At 52.1% G+C, this 19,111-nt stretch overlaps 1 protein-coding gene across 8 annotated transcripts in view; it reads right to left on the bottom strand.

Annotated features, from left to right (window-relative positions):
• SLC25A48 (solute carrier family 25 member 48) overlaps positions 1 to 18,499 on the bottom strand; it is a 42,783-nt gene extending 24,284 nt beyond the window's left edge. For 2 of the 8 annotated variants that reach the window (XR_008297842.1, XR_008297843.1), the window contains exons 1-4: positions 18,095 to 18,493; positions 12,385 to 12,428; positions 7,716 to 7,787; positions 4,806 to 5,064 (exon numbers count right to left, since the gene is read on the bottom strand). Coding sequence is in view for 3 of the 8 variants with exons in the window: in XM_053221260.1 (XP_053077235.1) it covers positions 4,806 to 5,064; positions 7,716 to 7,787; positions 12,385 to 12,428; positions 18,095 to 18,140 (421 nt within the window). In the remaining 5 variants the exon portion in view is untranslated. Of the gene's footprint in view, positions 1 to 4,805; positions 5,065 to 7,715; positions 7,788 to 12,384; positions 12,429 to 18,094 lie in introns of all 8 variants that reach the window. The other 6 variants (XR_008297841.1, XR_008297854.1, XM_053221260.1 and 3 more) reach the window with 6 other exon arrangements.
• Between the last annotated feature and the right edge of the window lie 612 nt (positions 18,500 to 19,111).

Here is a 19,111-nt window from a genome sequence, read left to right as displayed (position 1 = left end):
GTAGGGTTATGCCTGCTTTGCCGATGAGGAAACTGAGGCTGGGTGACATTAGGGGAGCTACCCAGAGGTCCTGGGTTCTCACGGAGGTAGGATTAGAAGCAGGCAGTCTAACTCCAGAAACTGCATTTTTGCCACACTGTATCATCCCTCTCGATACATGTGCGCCTGTGGGCCTTTTGTGCACAGAGATGCACATCGATTTTAAATATTAGTCATCTATTTTAAGTAATTTTCTATGCCATTTTCATAACATGGAAAATATTTGTTATAATATTGACTTAAAACAGAATATGAAACTGTCTATATAAGGACAACCTCTTAAAATATTTTAATTAAAATACTTTATATTTAAATATTTAATTAAAATACATACTTTATTTAGAAAAAGAAACACATTACTGTAGTAACTGATTATATTTGGACATTCTCCCTCTACATTTAATGTTCTGTCTTATTTACATTTTTTTTTTAAAGTTTATTCATTTATTTTGAAAGAGAAACTACAAGTCAGGGAGAGCCAGAGAGGAGAGGGGAGGAAGGGAAGGAGGGAGGGAGAGGGAGGGAGGGAGAGGGGGAGAGGGGGAGGGAGGGGGGGAGGGAGGGAGGGAGGGAGGGAGAGAGAGAGAGAGAGAGAGAGACTGAGAGAGAATCCCAAGCAGGCTCTGCACTGTCAGCACAGAGCCTGATGCGGGGCTCGAACCCACAAACTGTGAGATCAGGACCTGAGCCCAAGACAAGAGACAGACACTTAACTGACTGAGCCACCCAGGAGCTTCATGTCTTTTGTACCTTTCAACCACGGGTCACCACTGGTAGATAATCAGGATGAGCTCCCTGGTGCTATATTTGCAAGCCTTCAGCTGAGCTGAACTCTGACCTTGACGTGGCCTCCATTCTACCTGTCACATGTCCCAAAGCAAAGATGCCAGAGACCCCCGGCACCCAGCTTCAGTATATGGGCACAGTCTCTCACGGCCCATCGTCTCTACCCAGGAAGTGGTTTGGACAATTCTGGGGTAAAGCCACAAACCGTGGACAATCCCACAAGCCCTGCCCAAGGCTGCCTGCAAACGCCCAGCTCAGCACAGTCACCACACGGAGCGGGCCTGACCCAGAACCAAGACCACAAGCTGGTAAGTCAGGACCAGCCACACGCTGATCCAGTCCACACAGTGCTTCGGGCTTCATGGCGTTGTGTTTGTGTCTGGTTTTGTTCTTAATTAGTTTGTCTGACAATTTCCAATCCAGGCCATGCGGCAACTGGGACCTGGGATGGGGTCATAGCTGACCCCTCAGACAGGATGTGAGCCACCCTTGCCACAGTCCCCACCACTCCCTGCTGCCTTCCCTGGCACCAAAGCTGACTCGTGCTTGAGCTGCTGCTTTTGCAACGGCAGAGTGATAGCGAAAGTGAAACGTGTTCTGTGTCCACGTTTCAGTCAAAAGAGGAAAAATGAGACGTGGGTTAGGAGGGCTGTGGGTGTCAAGTAAAACGGAAGTGGGTACATTTTCCAGGCACCTCTGCTCACTTATGGTACCTCCCAGGTCTCAGTGAGTCTTTGAGCCTTCCATCTCTGGCCTAGAGGGTTTCTGAGGGACGAGGAAAAGAAAGCCACATCCTTCTGCTTTCCTGGAGAGGCTCCTGGCCCAAAGTATGGCCTGGTGGCCCAATGCCAGCCTCTCCTGCTCCATACCCCGCAGCATGATAGCTACCAAAGACCTCCCCCCAGCCCCCACCCCCGCTCTCCCGCCCCAGGCAGCTGGACTGGGGGTGAACAACAGACCAGGCAGACACAGAATTCACACCCATCCCTTGGATTCCAGGAGCGGGGCCTATTACTTTAAACAATGTCCTTTTGGAGACATGCTCCCAGCCCACTTTCTCCCTCAAGACCGATGCTAGATTTGTGGTAACTTTGTGCCAAGGCCGGAGGAGTGTTATCAAAGCTGCTTCTACATCCGGGCAGACAAAGAAACAGCACCAGTGGGCCCTGAGTCACTCCACTTCCCCCCGGGGGAGGAACCTAAGGACATGCCTCGGGCTCCCCTTTGTAAAGGTCTAGGAACGGGGTTGCTAGGAAGATGAGACTCACACTGAGCTCTTCACATGGTGCCTGGCACAGGATACAGGTTCAGTAAATACTAGCTACTCAGCCCCCACTGCTGTGATCTGGCTGAGCCCAGACGAGAGGCTTGGGGAGCACAGCTCAGGCGGATGCTGCAGTCCTCGTTTCTACCCTCCCTGCACTTGCTCAGGTAAACCGCCTTTGTCCTCATACCTGCCAGCTAGGCCCCGGGGGGCCCAGGTGCTAAGACTTAGAACTGCAGAGCTGAGAAATGTTTGCCTGCAGGAAATTCCCCTGTCCTCTTATTAAGAGCCTCCCCTGAGTCCACAAAAGGCCAGTTTCGTGGCACATTGAAAAGGACAGAATAAACACATGTTCATTTTCTGTTGCTGCCTCGAGGGATTGGCTAAAGAGAGGGCTATAGCCTGGGAGGGCTATACGTCAGGCTCTCTTGGTTGCTGGTGAGCAAGCACAGGTGACCCTCAGTGCTGTGCTGGCCCAGATCAAGTGCGTACCTAGTGTGCTGGGTAAATGAACAGGGCTAACAGCTATACAGACCTTACAGTGTCGAGCTGGGGTGTGAGTTGAAAGGCACACACACAGTCAGGCATCCAGTGAGCTGTTGCAGCTGCCCAGCTCCCTAAAACTGGCTGGTTGCACCCAGCTTTGGGACCCTTCTTGGGTCTGGCCCTTCCTGGACTGTCTCCCATCCTTCCTCCAAGCGCCAGAGGCTTTTAGCCTGGCCTCAAGATCCCCTGTGGTTCAGGCCTTGGCCTGCCAGGTTATAGCCACCATTCTAGCACCCTCTGTGGGGAAGGTTGGGGGTGGGAGAGGGCAGGACAGAGGATGGAATCACTTAATTTTGCCTCCAAATGTCCCAGGCTTTCCTAAGGAAGGCATTTCTTGAGAAACACCTCCCCCGGTGTCCGGGCTGGCTGTGCCTCGCCTCCCCCAGTAGGCACACGCACGCCTAGCCCTTTTTCCTCCCTTTCCGGGGTCAAAGTGCCCAGGTTGTGAAGGACGCAGGTCTGCCCCCAGGAGCAGAAGAGTCATCAATGGTATATCTTCCAACATCCAGACCCAAAGGGTTTTAAGACTTAAGGAGAGAGTTCCTCTCTGCCTGAGATGGACATAAAGCTTTCCTGAAATAGGACAGAGAAAACACCAGGCTGGGGGCCAGGACTCCCTGTTCTCAGTCTGTGCGTGATGTTCATTCCTCTACATCTTTGCTTTTGCCTCTGGGACAGGACCAGATCAGCAAGCTTCAGACATTTCTGTGAGGTGCAACCCTTCGACTCAACTAAGTTGTACCAAGACGTGACTCAGTATGTCAAACAGGTGGAGGTGGGATCCCCTTGCCCCGCAGGTCTCTTAGAGGTCCCAACAGGGGTGTGCTGTAACCCTCCGGATGAGCCAACCTGTTTCTTGCCCTGTGTCACCCACATGATGACAGTGACCGTGGGCCTGGGGGGTACTGAGCATCCTTGAGGCATGACGCAACTGGCTAGGGCCGCTGGTCCCAGGCCCTCCACATGCCCCAGTGGGGATACCAGCATCATGCTCAGAGAATGTACAGCCTTGTCCCGAATACATCCTGGGCTGGACAAGATGTGCGGGCTGAATCAAGGCAGAAGAGCTGCTGGGCTGGCTGGAATGCTCCCCAGTATATTACAGGGCTTTGACTGTGGAGCCCAGCTGAGCCCCAGCCTCTGAGGGCAGAGACGTCACATACAGGTCATTCAAAAGGCTGCCAGGGAGAGGAGTCTTATCCATGAGAGCTGTCAGCCCAGACCAGACATCTGAGGTGTCAGGAAGCACCACAGATCCAGTCCTTCCATTATACAGAAAGGAGACGGTGGCCCAGGCAGGGGCGTATCTTAACCTGACGAGACAGAGTGCAGTCAGAGTCAAGAACCGTACGTGGAGGGATTGAAACCTAAGGCCCCCAGCTTGTCCTTCCGTGCAAGCTGGCACTTTCTACTCTGCACACCAAGTGCCTTCCCGTTCTTTCCATCCTCCTTTATCAAAACCACTCCCAGGAAAAGACACAGAAACTCCTTTCTCAGCAGAGAGGAAGTAACAGACTCGGCATGTGGTACAGGGTTGCTGTGTAGCACACCAAGAAATGAAGCTCTAACTACAAAGTCAAGGAGGGGGAGAGGAGTGACCCCTCACCCCCTACAGCTGGTGGTCTAGGTTTGAGACGTCCTGGCTGCACACCCTAGTGTTGTGGACAAGTGTGTGGGTTTGAGATCTGTCTGTGAGTTCCTCAGGTCCCCATGCCTGATTTAATGCTCTGGGATGCTCTTTGAAAATTCTTAATAATTTTTCGATAAAGAATCCCACATTTTCCTCCCACACTGGACACTGCAAATTATGTAGCTGCTCCTCACCAACCAGTCATTAGCTGTGTGGCCTTGTATAAGTGTCTCAACCTCTGAGAGACTTGGTTTTCTCCTCTGCAAAATGGACGCAGTAATAGCACTTGCCTTACACAATTGTTATGAAGACCAATTAAGTTAACATACACAGGGCTCTAGGTAGGCGCCTGGCACAGAACAATTGATTAATCATCTAATTAATGATAGATACTACAGATAAGAAGAATAATTATAGACTATCACGTGACAATGCAGATGCTCTGCTCAATAAAAAGGATATTAACAACTGCAGCCCAGACCGGCGAACCAGCCAAGGGTCGCAGGTACCCAGGCATCAGGACCCCTCCCCTACTCTTACCTTCCTGAAATGGCTGTGTTTGCATCTGCAGCCGGATCTTGATGAGGTCTACGGGCGTGCCCAGCCCCACAGAGACCACGCCAGCCACCATGCTGGCCAGGAGAAGGTCAGACAGGGTGCCGGACGGGCTGGCCCCGGGCTCCCTGCAGTGGTGCTGGCTGAGGAACCTCTGCGTGTTACTGAAGACCCCAAACACCGCAGAGTTGTAGACCGCGATGCTGGCAAGGGGAAAGGACATGCCCTTGAAGAAGCCGAAGACCTGTGGGAAAACGAGGGCGGTGGAGCATGAGGGCCCAGGGACGTCTGCAGGCCAAGGCGCCGAGCTCCCCACGCTGCCCTCCACACAGTCCCTGCCCGCCTGGGAGCCCGCAGGCTGGTGAGGTGACACTACAGGAAAAATAAATCATCATGACAGTGACAAGAATACAAGAGGATGCTGAGTGATAGGAGAGCCATGGCAGGTGAGGGGGTGCTCTCCAGGGCATTCTTGCCCTGGGCAGAGAAATCAGCGCGTGTATGCAGTTTTGTTTCCTGAGTCTAGGTGTCCTGGGCCTGGAATCTGTATTTGCCACCAGGGTGGCCCCGTGTTCTTGGGCTGGACGGATATCAGGCTGCGAGGAGCCCTAGAGGGTAGCACAGACTTGCCAAGCACCATTCTCTGAAACATCTGCCAGGTGCCAGGGGGACATGCGGACACCATAAGAAATCCTCGCTGCCCTCACTGAGCCTACGCTCTGGGTGCAGGAAAGGGGAGGGGGACAGGGCCAGACAAACTGACAGGTGACTAAAATTCAATGGGCCAAGTCTATGGGGAGGGTCTAAGGGGAGCAGAGTCCTCAGAAGGGTTCTGCACATACGCGGAAACCACAGGAGAGGGGGCTGCAGGCTGAGGAGAGGGTCCTTTCCACACTGCACTCTTTTAAAAAAAATTTTTTTTTAATGTTTATTTATTTTTGAGAGAGGGAGAGAGTGACGGAGGGAGAGAGGGAGGGAGAGACAGAGAACGAGCTGGGGAGGGGCAGAGAGAGAGGGAGACACAGAACTTGAGCTGTCAGCCCAGAGCCCAGGGCAGGGCTTGAACCCATAAACTGTGAGGTCATGACCTGAGCCTAAGTCGGACGCCTAACCGACTGAGCCACCCAGGCTCCCCTCCACCCTGCACTCTTGAGGAACATCACAGACACTCCTCTGAAACCTGGAAAATTCCAGAGGCCCTTGGAGGAGTTAGGCCAGCACATACTTTTAGCTCTGTGCCAAAAGCGAAAAAGCACCAGGAAGCTGTTGTACAAACTCCAGGGCCGACACAAACCTGCTAATCCTGACCTAGGTGTTTGTGCCCTATCTGTCAGAGGCAGGACGCCTCCCACGCACACGTTCACACACAGCCTGCCTCAGGTCCTCCCTCCAAAACAAGCTCCTCCAGATAACGTGGGGCATCACTTAGCCCCAAAGGGCTGTGTCTCCAAGGAACGCCCACAGTTCCCACAAAACCCCCGGCGCTGGGACACTGGCTGGCAGGCAATGGGGACCATGTGTGCCAAAAAGGAGAAATGATAGCCACCTTTCAGGGGAGTGACAAATTGCACACCGCCGGGAACAGCTAGAGTGAGGTTTGTAGTCCGTTGTCAAGCAGCCTATCAAGAGAGTTAGAACACCCAAACAAAAAACACACCTCTGAGGAAAATCTCCGAGCGCGGATGGGAGGCTCCTGAGCCCCGGGGCACCTCCTATGATGGAGGTCGTGGAAAAGGTGGTGGTCAGCAATGGGGCCAGGTTTCCAGGGACTCAAGGGAAAGCCCAGGGCTGCCACAGGGCTTGTAACTGACTGCTTCTTTAAATTGTCATTTCAGGGGCGCCTGGGTGGCTCAGTCGGTTAAGCGGCCGACTTCGGCTCAGGTCACTATCTCACAGTTCGTGAGTTCGAGCCCCGCGTCGGGCTCTGTGCTGAAAGCTCAGAGCCTGGAGCCTGTTTCAGATTCTGTGTCTCCCTCTCTCTGACCCTCCCCCGTTCATGCTCTGTCTCTCTCTGTCTTAAAAATAAATAAACGTTAAAATAAATAGTCATTTCATCACAAATCAGAAACTGTATTTTAAACTCCCCAAAGAGGGGCCTGAGAAAGTCTTTGGAAAGCACACGCTAATTCTCAAGAATTATAAAATATTATTCAAAACTGGGGCACCTGGGTGGCTCAGTCAGTTAGGTGTGCGACTTTGGATTTCAGCTCATGTCATGATCTCAGGGTTTGTGAGTTCGAGCCCTGAGTCAGGCTCTGCGCTGACAGGGTGGGAGCTGCTTGGGATTCTCTCTCTCTATCTCTCTCTGTCTCTCTCTGGCCCTCCCCTGCTCATATGCATGCGTGTCCTCTCTCTCTCTCAAAAATAAACAAACTTAAAAAAATATTTTTCAGTTTTCCCCTTGGAAAAGGAAAATCTTGGGCCTCCTGGTCTCAAGAAACCTGAGGTACAAGTCAGCACTGGACATCTGGAATCAGCAGGGCCTGGCTCCCGCCACAGGAAGGGAAGCCAGTGAGTGTGTGGTTTAGTGACTTCTCGTTTGGCATTGAAAATGGACGGGTCACCCTGTTTTCACAGGACTTCTCCTTCCTGTGACTCCAAATTCCTAAGAATTTCTCCAGAGAGGTCACACAAAATCGGGTCTCTCTCCAGTAACACTGCACAAGGTGTCAGGGTTAAGTTTAGGTGACGCGTGACACTTGAGGTGTGGTGGTGTGAGATGAGGAGGGAGGAGGCGACGCTGAGCCAAAAGCAATGATCAGGCCTCCCGCCCGATGGGCTGGCGTCAGGACTGTGGCCACGGTGCCCGGGCCTGGGCAGGCTTCGAGCCGTTCGTTCGTGGGAGTCCCTGACGGGTGTGGCTCCAGGCCCTGCCCCGGGGCGGGGGGCACTTACACTCTCCCTCCTGTACACCGTGCGGATGCAGCTGATGGTGTCCCCGTAGTTGACGCCGGCCTGCAGGCGAGTCTGCGGAGAGATGCAGTGACGTGAGGGCCCAGGACGGGATCATTCACATCCCCGCTGCCCCAGAGATGCTGACCTTGTGGCGCCGGGGCCCGGAGAGGGGAAGGCCCTGCCCCAAGTGACCTGGCCAGTGAGGAGGGCTGGGTTTCTGTCCCCACCAGGCCTGTGCTCTGTCCTCTACCTGCACCGCCTCCCTCAATGTCCCATTCAGACCTTGCTGAACATAGCAGAAGTCTTCCTGGTCTGAGAGAAGAACAAAGGCCCGTTTGTTGTTCCAAAGTGATGCCTGAATGATCAACATGTGATCCCTGTCTCTTGACTACAAAAACTAATCCGTGGCCCTGCTCTGTCTGCTGTCCACACTCTGCCGTCCTCAGTATTAGCAGAGCGACTTGTCCTCCTCACCCCCCCGGAACCCCCACATCTCCCCGCCGGAGGATGGGCTGGTCTCCCCACTGGTCTCCCCGCTGGAGGATGGGCTGGTCTTCCCTCTCACCCCTTCGCCTGCATCTGCACAGCAGTCACGCTGTTCTCTTCCAACCACAGTGAATCGCACCACTGCCATTCAAAGTTCACTGGTGGCTTCCCAGCAAACCCTAGAGTAAACCCCACCCTCTCTGCCAGCGTCCAGGAGGCCTGGGACTGCCTGCCTCTCACCCCTGCGTGTCATTTTCTCCATGCTCCTGCCGTCTGTGCCCACCACGTGGCACGTCCCCAAGTCCTTAGAATGTCACTTTCCCCCTTCCCCTCCCTGCCTGAAATTTCTATCAGCCCTTCCTTCCCCCCAGAAGGCTCTTCCTCCAGCTCCTGCTCATCTTTTCGGTCTGAACTTAAATGTTGCAATGGTGTCCTTTCTCTAATTATGGCTTATTTGGGCTCCCTCTCTATGGCAGGGTCATCTCGTATTTCCCTCCTGTCCCCAAGCTGAGCATGGCCCTAGCACGTGTCCCCTTTGCACTGGATGAAGGAGGGGCTGGAGGGGAAGATGCGGTGTCCTATGATGGAGGCTGGCTCTGGTGATCAGGGGCATGAGCTGACAGCCACAGAGGGTCTGAGGAAGCCCACAAAAGGGCCAGGGCACCCCCCTTGAAACTGGTAAGAAGGAGCCCTGAGAACCACAGAAGGAATGATCTGGACCCTGCCCCCTAGAATCCAGGGACCACTAAGACCCACGAGGCAGACTAATACTCTACACTAACAGCCTGAGCTCAGTCTGTAGACAGGTAGCAGAAACTTAGGCAGAACACACATCATAAAAGTGACGGCCTCTGAGGGGAAAATCATGGGTGATGTTTTTCTGCACTGAACTGCATTTCATTTTCCAACTTTCCTACGATAGACAGGAGTTACTTTCATTATTTTTAGCTTACATAATTTAAAAATAATTTTCAGTACACAGCTCATGTGGGAATACATTTTCTTAATAAAAAAAATTCCAACATTCTCCCTCCGCACCCCCTCTCTGAGCTAATAACCATGGCTAACAGCACGTCTAAGAGCTCGACATTCATCACAACAGTGTTAGAAACCCAGCTGGCCACAGGCAATCTGTAGCGCTCTTACAGGTACGATACGTAAATGGTATCCTATGTTTCATAAAGATTGCTTTCATAATCAGAGAAATGTATTGATTGACTCACTCAACCAGTACTATTGAACGCCTGTTTTATAACAGTCACTGATTTACTCTCAGGAAATTCAGCGGTAGAGAAAACAAACTTACTGGCCTCCTGGAACTTATACCCAAGTGGGGATGGAAAAAAACAGCCAATAAAAGGTAATTCCCAATCAAATATATATGCCAGATGATGACAGGTGCCATGGAGAAAAAGAGACCCAGGGTCAAGAGTGTGGGCTGGTTGAAGGAAATGCAATATTAAGTCAGGTGGAGGTGAAGACACCCTGGAAGGTGCAGCAAGATGAGAACAGGGCATTCATGGTCTTCCCATTAAGCAGACCCACAGAGGTCTACCTGGGGGTGGGGTATCCCCAACCAGGATGAGAACGTAGGCAAGGGGAGGTGGGCACGGGCCTCTTTCTCGTCCCCATTTAAGACTGGCATAAAGAGGCCGAATGCCCTCTCCCACTGGCCCCAGCGCTGACAAGGATGCCTCTGGGTACCGAATCCACAAAAAGGTTGAGTCCCCAAGAAGAATCAAGTTCCACTGAAAAACTCGCGGGCTCGAATCACTCAAGCAAACCGTACATGAGGAAACTCAACTCAAGAGTCAAACCCAGATCACAGAATAGTTTCAAAACCATGGAGCGATGGTCTCCCTGCCACGCTGAGCGCCTGAGGAGGCCACCCCTGTGGCCAGCAGCACAGTGCACCGTCATAACAGGTGCCTGTATTCAGTGTAGGACAACTGCACTCCTGGGGAAACATGGGGCATCCTACAGAACTTCTCTCACGGAACCCCACAAACACTAGGCAGCATGGATACTATCCCCTTTCACAGATGGACAAAGCTGTCTTCCTCTATTCGCTTCCTGTTGCCGCTGTAACGAATTATGACAAACGTAGCAGCTTGCAACAATGCCTACTTGCTCTCCCATAGTTCACTAGCTGGTCTAAAGGCAGCTGAGCCCCGATTAGTAAACCCTGGTAAGTCACACTGCATCAGGCATACACCCCAAATGCCCCAGCTGTGCCGAGAGCCAGGTGAGAATCCGGATCCCAGCTCCACGGCCAGCAAGCAGCCACGGGCTGGCTCTCATACTTGGGTGAGGTAGCCAAGGGCAGGGGAAGGAGCCTGACCAGGTCCTTTTAGCTGGGCTCTTCCAAGGGCAAGCCCTGGGACCTCGGACAAGTCACAACGCACTCCCAACATCCCAGTAGGGGTGTTCATCAGGATGTGAAAGTCTCACTCATTACTCTAGCCTCGGTGCCACAGCGACAATCTTCACGACAGCCCTGCCGGGAGATGCTCTTTGCCCATTTTTCAGATGAGAAAAGCAAGGCGTGGGGAGGGTAAGGGCTGCACCCTGGGCACGGGAGAATAGGTGGGGAGGCAAAGACTGCCCTCCAGGTGATTCAGACTCTGAGCCTCTTGCCTGGACCTTTCTCAGAAACTTCAGAGAAAACATCAGCCAGAAGAAAGGAAGGAAGGCTCCTTGTTCTGAGCAGTTACGAGGGCCCCGGGCCACATCCCCGGATGGGATGCAAGGCCAGCCATGCAAGCTGGCATCACCAGGCTGGTGTGCTGAGTAAAGAGGTTCTCAGGCTGGGCAGAGACTGGATTTGATGTATCAGGAAGGGGCCAAGTGGAGAGGAGGACAGCTCCACCTTTTCAGGTGGCCAGACTTGCCTGTGTGGGGAGGGCATGCCTCCAAAATCTCCACCAGCTCCTGGTCACGCTGAGGGTAAGGGAAGGACACTCTCCCCAGGAGACACAATGGTTGCCTGTGCCAGGAATGTAGCCGGAAGGCCTACAGGGGCAGGGATTGGTCATGTTTTGTCTCCTACTGATGCCTTGCTATCCCCATACTGCCTGCAAAAACAAGTGTCTAGTAGGTATTTGATGTATGAGCAAAAGACAGGGCCATAGGGGGATACAAGGAGCTAGGAAATATCTTCAATTATTCAAGACAAATGGGCTGACGCCCTGTCAAGAAGAGAGCAGGCCGGGGCTCTGACCTAAGAGGGGCGCACACTGTCCCAAAAGGAGGAAGACGGGGAGAAAAGGGACTGTAGCAGCCGGCTGGGAAGGGCCTGAACAGCTCCTCTTTGTGCATGATCCAGCCAGAGCCTTAGACATGAATGTTCAAGTCAGGGGTGAGAAGGCACTATTCGTGACCATGCTCTTAGGGTAAGGCTCTGAGTCCTGGGGACAGGTGGCAAGGACGGGGGGCACTCACCTCACTCTTCAATGCTTTAAGCTGTTGTCTGACCTAAGGAAAGCCCCTTCCCCTTTCGGGCTAGTTTCTCTATGTGTAGAACAAGGAGCATGGATGATCCCAATGTCAGATGGCCCCACTGAGTCCTCACACTCCATGCACTACATCACCTTACAACAGTTGCCAACCCCAGCCCAAATCCACAGTCCTAACCTGATACTGAAGGCTTCCAAAGATTAAGTGCTGACCCACCTTTCCTGGACTCTGATCCTATAGGTGCTTTCAGAAACCTGATGCATCAGCAACACTGGCCACGCTTTTCCCAAGCATGGCCCCCAGGCAGTGTCCCCATCTCCGCCTCTGCTCGCACTGCTTTCCATGCCCAGAACATCTTTTCTAATCACCTAAAACCCAACCTTAAATTTTGGACTCCGAGGCCGCTTCACATCTGAAGCGTTTCCCAGTTTCTTAGTTCCACAGAGACTAAGGGGATTCTCACCATTGCCTTGGCCCCCTCCCCCACAGCCCATGAGAACCTCAAGGCAGAAATGGAACATTCACAAAAACAAAATCACTGCCAAGTAATGAGAGGAGAAGGATGATCCAAACCAGTCTTCCTGGCGCCCCACCCCCCCTGGGCTGGCACACAGAATCTGCCCTGGGCTAGAGACTGTCTTGGGATCAGAAACACCAGATGCATTCCTGGAGGCAGACTCACTCCAGGCCCCCTTCCAAGAGGTAATGGCAAACGTGGTTGAAGTACCTTGACCGTGTCCAGAGGGTGACCGACAATGACGCTGGCTGCACCTGTAGATCAAAGAAAAGGACCTGGTCACTCAGCCCCTGGGCTTCTCACGTGCGCGGGCTGCCTCTTGGGATAAGACAGGGGCTCAGGCACTCACATTCACTCATTCACTCAATGCCCAGTTGCCTCCCCCACCCGCAATGTGCCGGGCACTGGCAAAGGCACTGAGGAAGGCAGAGAAAAGGAAGTGAAACCTGGGCTCTGCCTCGAGAAACGAGCATCCCAAAAAAGGGCAGTGAGGGTGCTGGGAAAACTGGATACCTGCATGCCAAAAAATGAAGTTAGACCCCTACCTCATACCATACACAAAAAATGAATTCAAAATAGACCAAAGACCTAAATGGAAGTACTAAAACTATAAAAATCATTTACAAAATGCAGGAGGAAATCTTCACAACCTTAGATGGGCAACAGATTCTCAGACAGGACACTAAAAACACAAATAACAAAAGAAAAAACGAGGTGGGTATCATAAGAATTAAAAACTTTTGTGCAGCAAAGGACACTATCAAGAAAGTGAAGACAACCTATGGACTGGGAAGAAATATCTGCAAATCATATATGTGATAAGGCTCTAGTATCCAGAATTTATAAAGAATACTTACAACTAAAAAAAAAAAAAGAAAGGATTTTTTTTAAGGGCAAAGGATTTGAATAGGCATTTCTCCAAAGAAAATACAAAATATACAAACGGCCAACATGTAAATGAAAAGATGCCTAACATCGCGAGTCATTAGGGAAACGCAAATCAACATCACAGTGAGAGGCAGTCCCCCTTGTCACCTGCTAGGATGGCCCTAATTTTTTTCTTTTTTTTTTTTAAGGAAAATAAGAAGGGTTGGCGAGGATATGGAGGACTGGAATTCTTGTACGTTGCTGGTGGAGATGCAAAATGGTGCAGCCACTGTGGAAACAGTGTGTCGTTTCCTCAAGAACTTAAACAAAGAATCATCACATGGCCCAGCAATTCCACTCCTAGACAGATACCTAAAAGAACTACAACAGGCACTGAGACATGTCCATGAACATATGTGAGCACAGCAGCACTATTCATGATGACCAAATGGTGGAAACAGCCCAAATGCCCATCAGGGGGTGAGTGGGCCAATAAAATGCAGTAAATCCATAAAATGAACGTTGTTAGACATAAATAGGAATGTAGGGCCGATGCTCGCTGTCACGTGGGTGAATGCTGAAGATGTGATGCTGCGTGCAGGAGGCCAGACACAGAAGGTCACGTATCATCTGACTCCGTTTACGTGAATTATCCCGAATAGGCAAATCCCGAGAGACAGAAAGCGGACAAGTGGTTGTCAGGGCCTGGAGAGAGGGGAAATAGGAATGACTTGTTGGGTCCAGAGACTTCCTTGGGTGTGAGGAACATCTGGAACTAGACCAGAGGGGGCTGTTGTACAACACTGTGACCATACGAAATGCCACTGAATCGGGCACCTTTAAATGGTTAATTCTACATTATGTGAATGTCACCTCAAATAAAAAGGGGAGGGTGTGAGGAGAAAACCCAGAAACTTTTCGGTTACCTGAAAGGTTACTTCATCTTTTCGATACCTCGCTTTTAGCATGTGTAGGTGGGAGTAGCATCAGCACCTGCCTCACAGTTCCATTGTAAGAATGAAGAGAGGTAATGATTGTAAAGTACCAGCAGAGTCCTGGCTCTTATAGGCTGTTGAAAGAGAGATGCGGGGGCACCTGGGTGGCTCAATTGGTTAAACGTCTGATTTTGGCCCAGGTCATGATCTCACAGTTCTTGAGTTCGAGCCCCGTGTTGGGCTCTGTGCTGACAGCTTGGAGCCTGGAGCCTGCTTCAGATCCTGTGTCTCCTTCTCTCTCTGCCCCTCCCCCTGCTCATGCTCTGTCTCTCTCTCTCTCTCTCTCAAAAATAAACATTAAAAAATTTAAAAAAAAGAGAGAGAGATGCTGCCACTATCCAGTTTTGTTTTGTTTTGTTTTGAAGAAGGCCTCTCCTTTAAAGGATACTCTGGATTTCTCTTCTCACAGAAAAATGCCAATTGACACACATAATCACAAGGCTTGCAGTTTCAGAGGGAAGCAAGGCTGCTCCGAGGCCACACAGATGAAGACGCCCTTATAGAAGCTGGTGACTGCAAGGTTGAAATGGGAACCAATCCTCTATGACAAATTCCCTGTCACCCAGATGAGGAAGTTTCTCTGCTAGCAGCCGTGATTTCATCAGGTAAAACAGTGCTGGAATACTAGATGGGTAGAGGGGCAGAGGAAGCAGCTAACACCAGTACAGGTCTAGAACCTCCAGATCCCTCTCAGCCCCTCCTTCCCACAGAAGTGGGCAGAGGCAGAAAGGTGACAGTGGGAAGTTCACTCTACAGGAACCCCTCCCAGCAGGGGAAGAAAGGACCTCTGGTCCCAGACTCCAGTTGTTTCCTCCCTATTGAGTGCAGCCTTCACTACAGGTGTCTCTTGGCCCAGGGAAGCAGACCCAGAGCCCATCTTGGACCTGTGTCTCCCTGCTCATTCATTAGCCCACCCACCTGAAAGCAGGAAATGCAAGATAAGAAACAACACAATCAGGCCAGTGGTTTCCAGACCCGAGGACCTCACAGACCAGTGAAACTTCAAACAAAATGTAAAGGATACGATGTTGAGATTTTATTATGCAAGTTCATTAAGAAAGAAAATAGGTACAGATGAGTACAGGGGTTAAGACGGCCTGGCATCAGACTCTCTGCTCATGCCAGACACATGGCCTTGGACAAGTCACTGGATGCCCCTTTGTTCCCATTTTCTCGTCTGTGAAATGAGGATCTATACGATGAGGATGTAAAACCTCACTGGGGTTATAAAGAAATATATAAATAGCCAGAAGACCGCACATTGTATGATTCAATTTATATAAAATGCCAAGAAAAGGCTAACTTATACAGCCAGAAAGGAAATTCACGGTTGCCCAGAGGGAGGGGATGGAATTTAACTGTAAACGCGCATGAAGGATCTCACAGGGAAGAAAATGGGCTAAAACAAATTTATGGTAAATGGCTGCACCACTGGTAAAGTCGCTAAAAATTACTGAATTACATACTTGAAATGAGTATATATTAGTATATGTAAAATAACCTCAAGAAAGTTGTTTTAATATTTGTTTACTATTTATTTATTTATGTTGATAGCATGCATGTGGGTGAAGGGCAGAGGGGGAGGGGAGGGAGGGAGAGGGGGAGGGAGGGAGAGCGAGAGGGGGAGAGAGAGAGAGAGAGAAACAAAGAATATCTCAAACAGGCTCCATACTCAGCATGGAGCTGGACGTGGGGCTCAACATGGGCTCCATGAGGGGCTCAACCCCATGACCCTGGGATCGTGACCTGAGCCGAAATCAAGAGTCAGACACTTAACTGACTGAGTCACCCAGGTGCCCCACAGTGAAGTTGTTTCAAAAATACATGTGTGTGGGGAGTACCTGGGTGGCTCAGTCGGTTGAGCGACTCTTGATTTCACTTCGGTCATGATCTCACAGTTTGTGAGTTCGAGCCCCTCATGCGGCTCAGAGCTGACAGCGCAGAGCCTGCTTGGGATTCTCTCTCTCACCTCTTTCTGCCCCTCCCCCACTAGCAATTGCTCTCTCTCCCCCTAAATAAATAAATAAATAAATAAATAACAACTTTAAAAAACACATGTGAGGGCCCCTGCACTGAGCAACCGACTCTTGATTTTAGCTCAGTCAGGACATGATCTTGCAATCATGAGACTGAGCCCGATGTTGGGCTCCACACAGGGTATGGAGTGTGGTTGGATTCTCCCTCTCCTTCTCTCTCCGCCCCTCCCCAGCTCACACTCTCTCTCTCTCTCTCTCTCTCTCTCTCAAAATAAATAAATATTAAAAAATACATGTGGCACTTAAACAGCCTCTGCTACCTACTAAGTATTCAGTTATTACACTCTCCTCACTTCACAGAAGCGAGAAAGCCCCGAGAGCAAAACACAAGAAATGTTAACATCAAGAAAGTAAGGACCATCGCAGAATAAAGGACCATCCACTGCTTACTGCGTGACTTGGGGAAGGCCCCTGAGTCATCACAGACCTGGAGCTACTCTGACAGCTTCACCCTCTAGGGCATTTCTGAAACCCAGCCAGGGGCAGCCCTCCTGAAGTTGGTCTGGCTACTTAAGTGGACAGCCTTAAGCAGGGAAGGCTCTCCCTCAGGGTGGGTGATGGTTGGCCAAAGGGGTGGCTCAGTAGGTTAAGCATCTGACTCAGTTTTGGCTCATGGTCTCAGAGGTTCAGGAGTTCTAGCTGGGCATCTGGCTTGCAGAGCCTGCTTGGGATTCTGTCTCCCTCTCACTCTGCCCCTCACTCGCTCTGTCTCTTTTGAAATAAACTTTAAAAACATTAAAAAAAAAAAAAAGAAGAGGGCCTGGATATGGCCAATGAGCCTCTGGGTACAGCCTCCGACCCCCCCTCACCCCCCCATGGTAAAGTTAGAACACGGTGGTCTCAGTCTGACTCAAGACAGCCTGTACAAAAAACCTGCTTTTGGTAGAAGGAAAGACCTCTGCTCATGACAGGGAGAAGCAGGGGCCTGCAGCCACCTGTGGGTGGACAGAGGTGGGAAGGGCCACCAGAAAGGGACAGAAGGGGGGGGCGGGAATACTATCTGGTCTGTGGCTCTCGTTTCATTTTCATTTTCCTACAAATCTCCTGGTCTTCTCCATTTCCAAAACTCTTGGTGGGGCACAAACATGCTAATTATAGCCTCTGCCTCAGTCCCTCAGGTTTTCAGTTTTGTTTTGGATTCTGTCTTTGGGCAGCGGCTGCATTTGCCAGCACCCCTTTTCTGATGATCCTCTTAGATGGGGCCAAAAGAAAGCTAATACTTAACAAAAAGGGAAGTCCTTCTCAAACCCTCCCCAAACCTGGTCAGTAGCTGAGAAAAGAGGAGAACTAAATCTACTGGAAAGAGAAGATCAGAGAAGTAAGGAAATCAATGCAACTCTCGCCCACGCAAGCCCATCCCAGGTCCAGCAAACAGCGGCTCCAAGCAGCCGCTCAAAGGGACGACCTCGTCCAAGAGTGCTGGGAGGAGAGACCGGACAGCCGACAAAGGCTGAAAACGGGAAGGGTTCCTCCTATCTGGCAACGGGCACCTGCCGCCAGGGGCTGGGCTCCCAGACCGCCGGCACGCTTCAGCCAGCGCTCCTCCTGGGAGGCGCCGCATCGCGAAGCCAGACACCCTCCCGCGCCGGGAGCAATCGCCACCCTCACCCACAAGCTCTTGCAGTCAGGACCCCAACCTCAGGCACACACCGAGTCTCCGAAGGGTGTGTGCGCGCCCGGACTCTCCATTGGCTGTCGGCTTCGACGGCCGGTTTAATCGTTACCGGAGCCGCTTGGGCGGGTCCTCACTTTGAGGCAAAGCCGCAGCTCAGAGAGTAGCTGCGAGGCTGGCGGGGGTCAGCCCCGGCAACAGGCGAGGCACCGCGAGCACAGCGAGGCCAGCGGCGGAGGGGCGCTCGGGCAGCAGGCGGAGGCGCACTGGTGCGGAGCCCCCAGACCCCAGCACCGTGTGTGAGCTCGGCCGGCTCTCTCTCCTTCTCCCTGGCCCGGGCGTCTCCCACAAGCACACTCACCTCCGGAGTGGGGGTGGGGGGGCTCCCTCCCATCCAGGGCCGGGCTCACCTCCGATCCAGCCCGCCGCGAAGTCCTCCAGCTGGAAGCTGCCCATGGCCACAGTAGCGGCGCCTCGCGCTCCCGCAGCCGGGTGGGTGCCCAGTGAGAGTCCGCGGGGCGTTCCACCCGCCGGCCCGCGCTCGGGGGAGGAGGTGGGAGACTCGGGCGCGCCGTAGGTCCTACTTCGAGTCCCGTCTCCGAGCACAGGACCCGCGGGGCGCCAGCGCTTACCTCTCCAAGGGCCCGTGGCCGCTGCTAGCACGCCCCCAGCGGACCTTAAAGGCGCCGCACCTCGCCCGTCCGGGACGCTGGGGCCCGCGCGGTGCGTTCCCTTAGCCCGCCCTTCTCCCGCGCCCACTCCTTGCCACCACACGTCCTCGGCGCCTCGAGGCCCAGATGCCCGCCCCCGCCTCGCTCAGTCCTCCTCCGAGACACTGCAAGTGGTGTCCGGGACAGTTTGGCCGGCCTCATTACAAGAGGTAGAAAGGCCTTATCCAAGGTCGGGAAGTATTTGATTACAAACACCAAGACCTGTGATAGGATTGTTTACCTGTGAGGACACATCCTCTTTCCAAAAGAGCACCGAAAGAATTCTAACGGAATGAGCGGCTTTCAGCTCGGCCACAAGTTCTTAGTTGTGATGATCTGATTGGAAGCCAGAGACAGTTTCACTAGACACAGGACACACGATTTTGCCCGTTTTAGAGGTTAGGGACTCTTTCTCGACACACCCTCCACACCTCTCTGGCTAGCCCCAGGTTGCAGAACCCTATCTATCTATGAGTAACAAATAGTGTGTGGAAAGCACTTAGCCCCAGGCTAGGCTCCAAGTCAGCTCTAAATAAACATTAGCTACGAGGATGTCTTCAGGCCAGGGTCTGTGCGTGGAAGGAGTGGGGGGGGGGGGAAAGGGGGTGCTTTATGCGTGGTCCTGCTTCCCCCTCATAGCAGCTGTGAGCAGGCATTACTATCCCCCCCAGTGAGGGTCAGCTTTGTATCAAGTTGGCTGGGTGGGCAACAGCACCC

Source organism: Acinonyx jubatus, chromosome A1, assembly GCF_027475565.1.
Source record: "Acinonyx jubatus isolate Ajub_Pintada_27869175 chromosome A1, VMU_Ajub_asm_v1.0, whole genome shotgun sequence".
Classification (NCBI taxonomy): domain Eukaryota; kingdom Metazoa; phylum Chordata; class Mammalia; order Carnivora; family Felidae; genus Acinonyx; species Acinonyx jubatus.
This window is presented reverse-complemented; position numbering and strand designations above follow the sequence as displayed.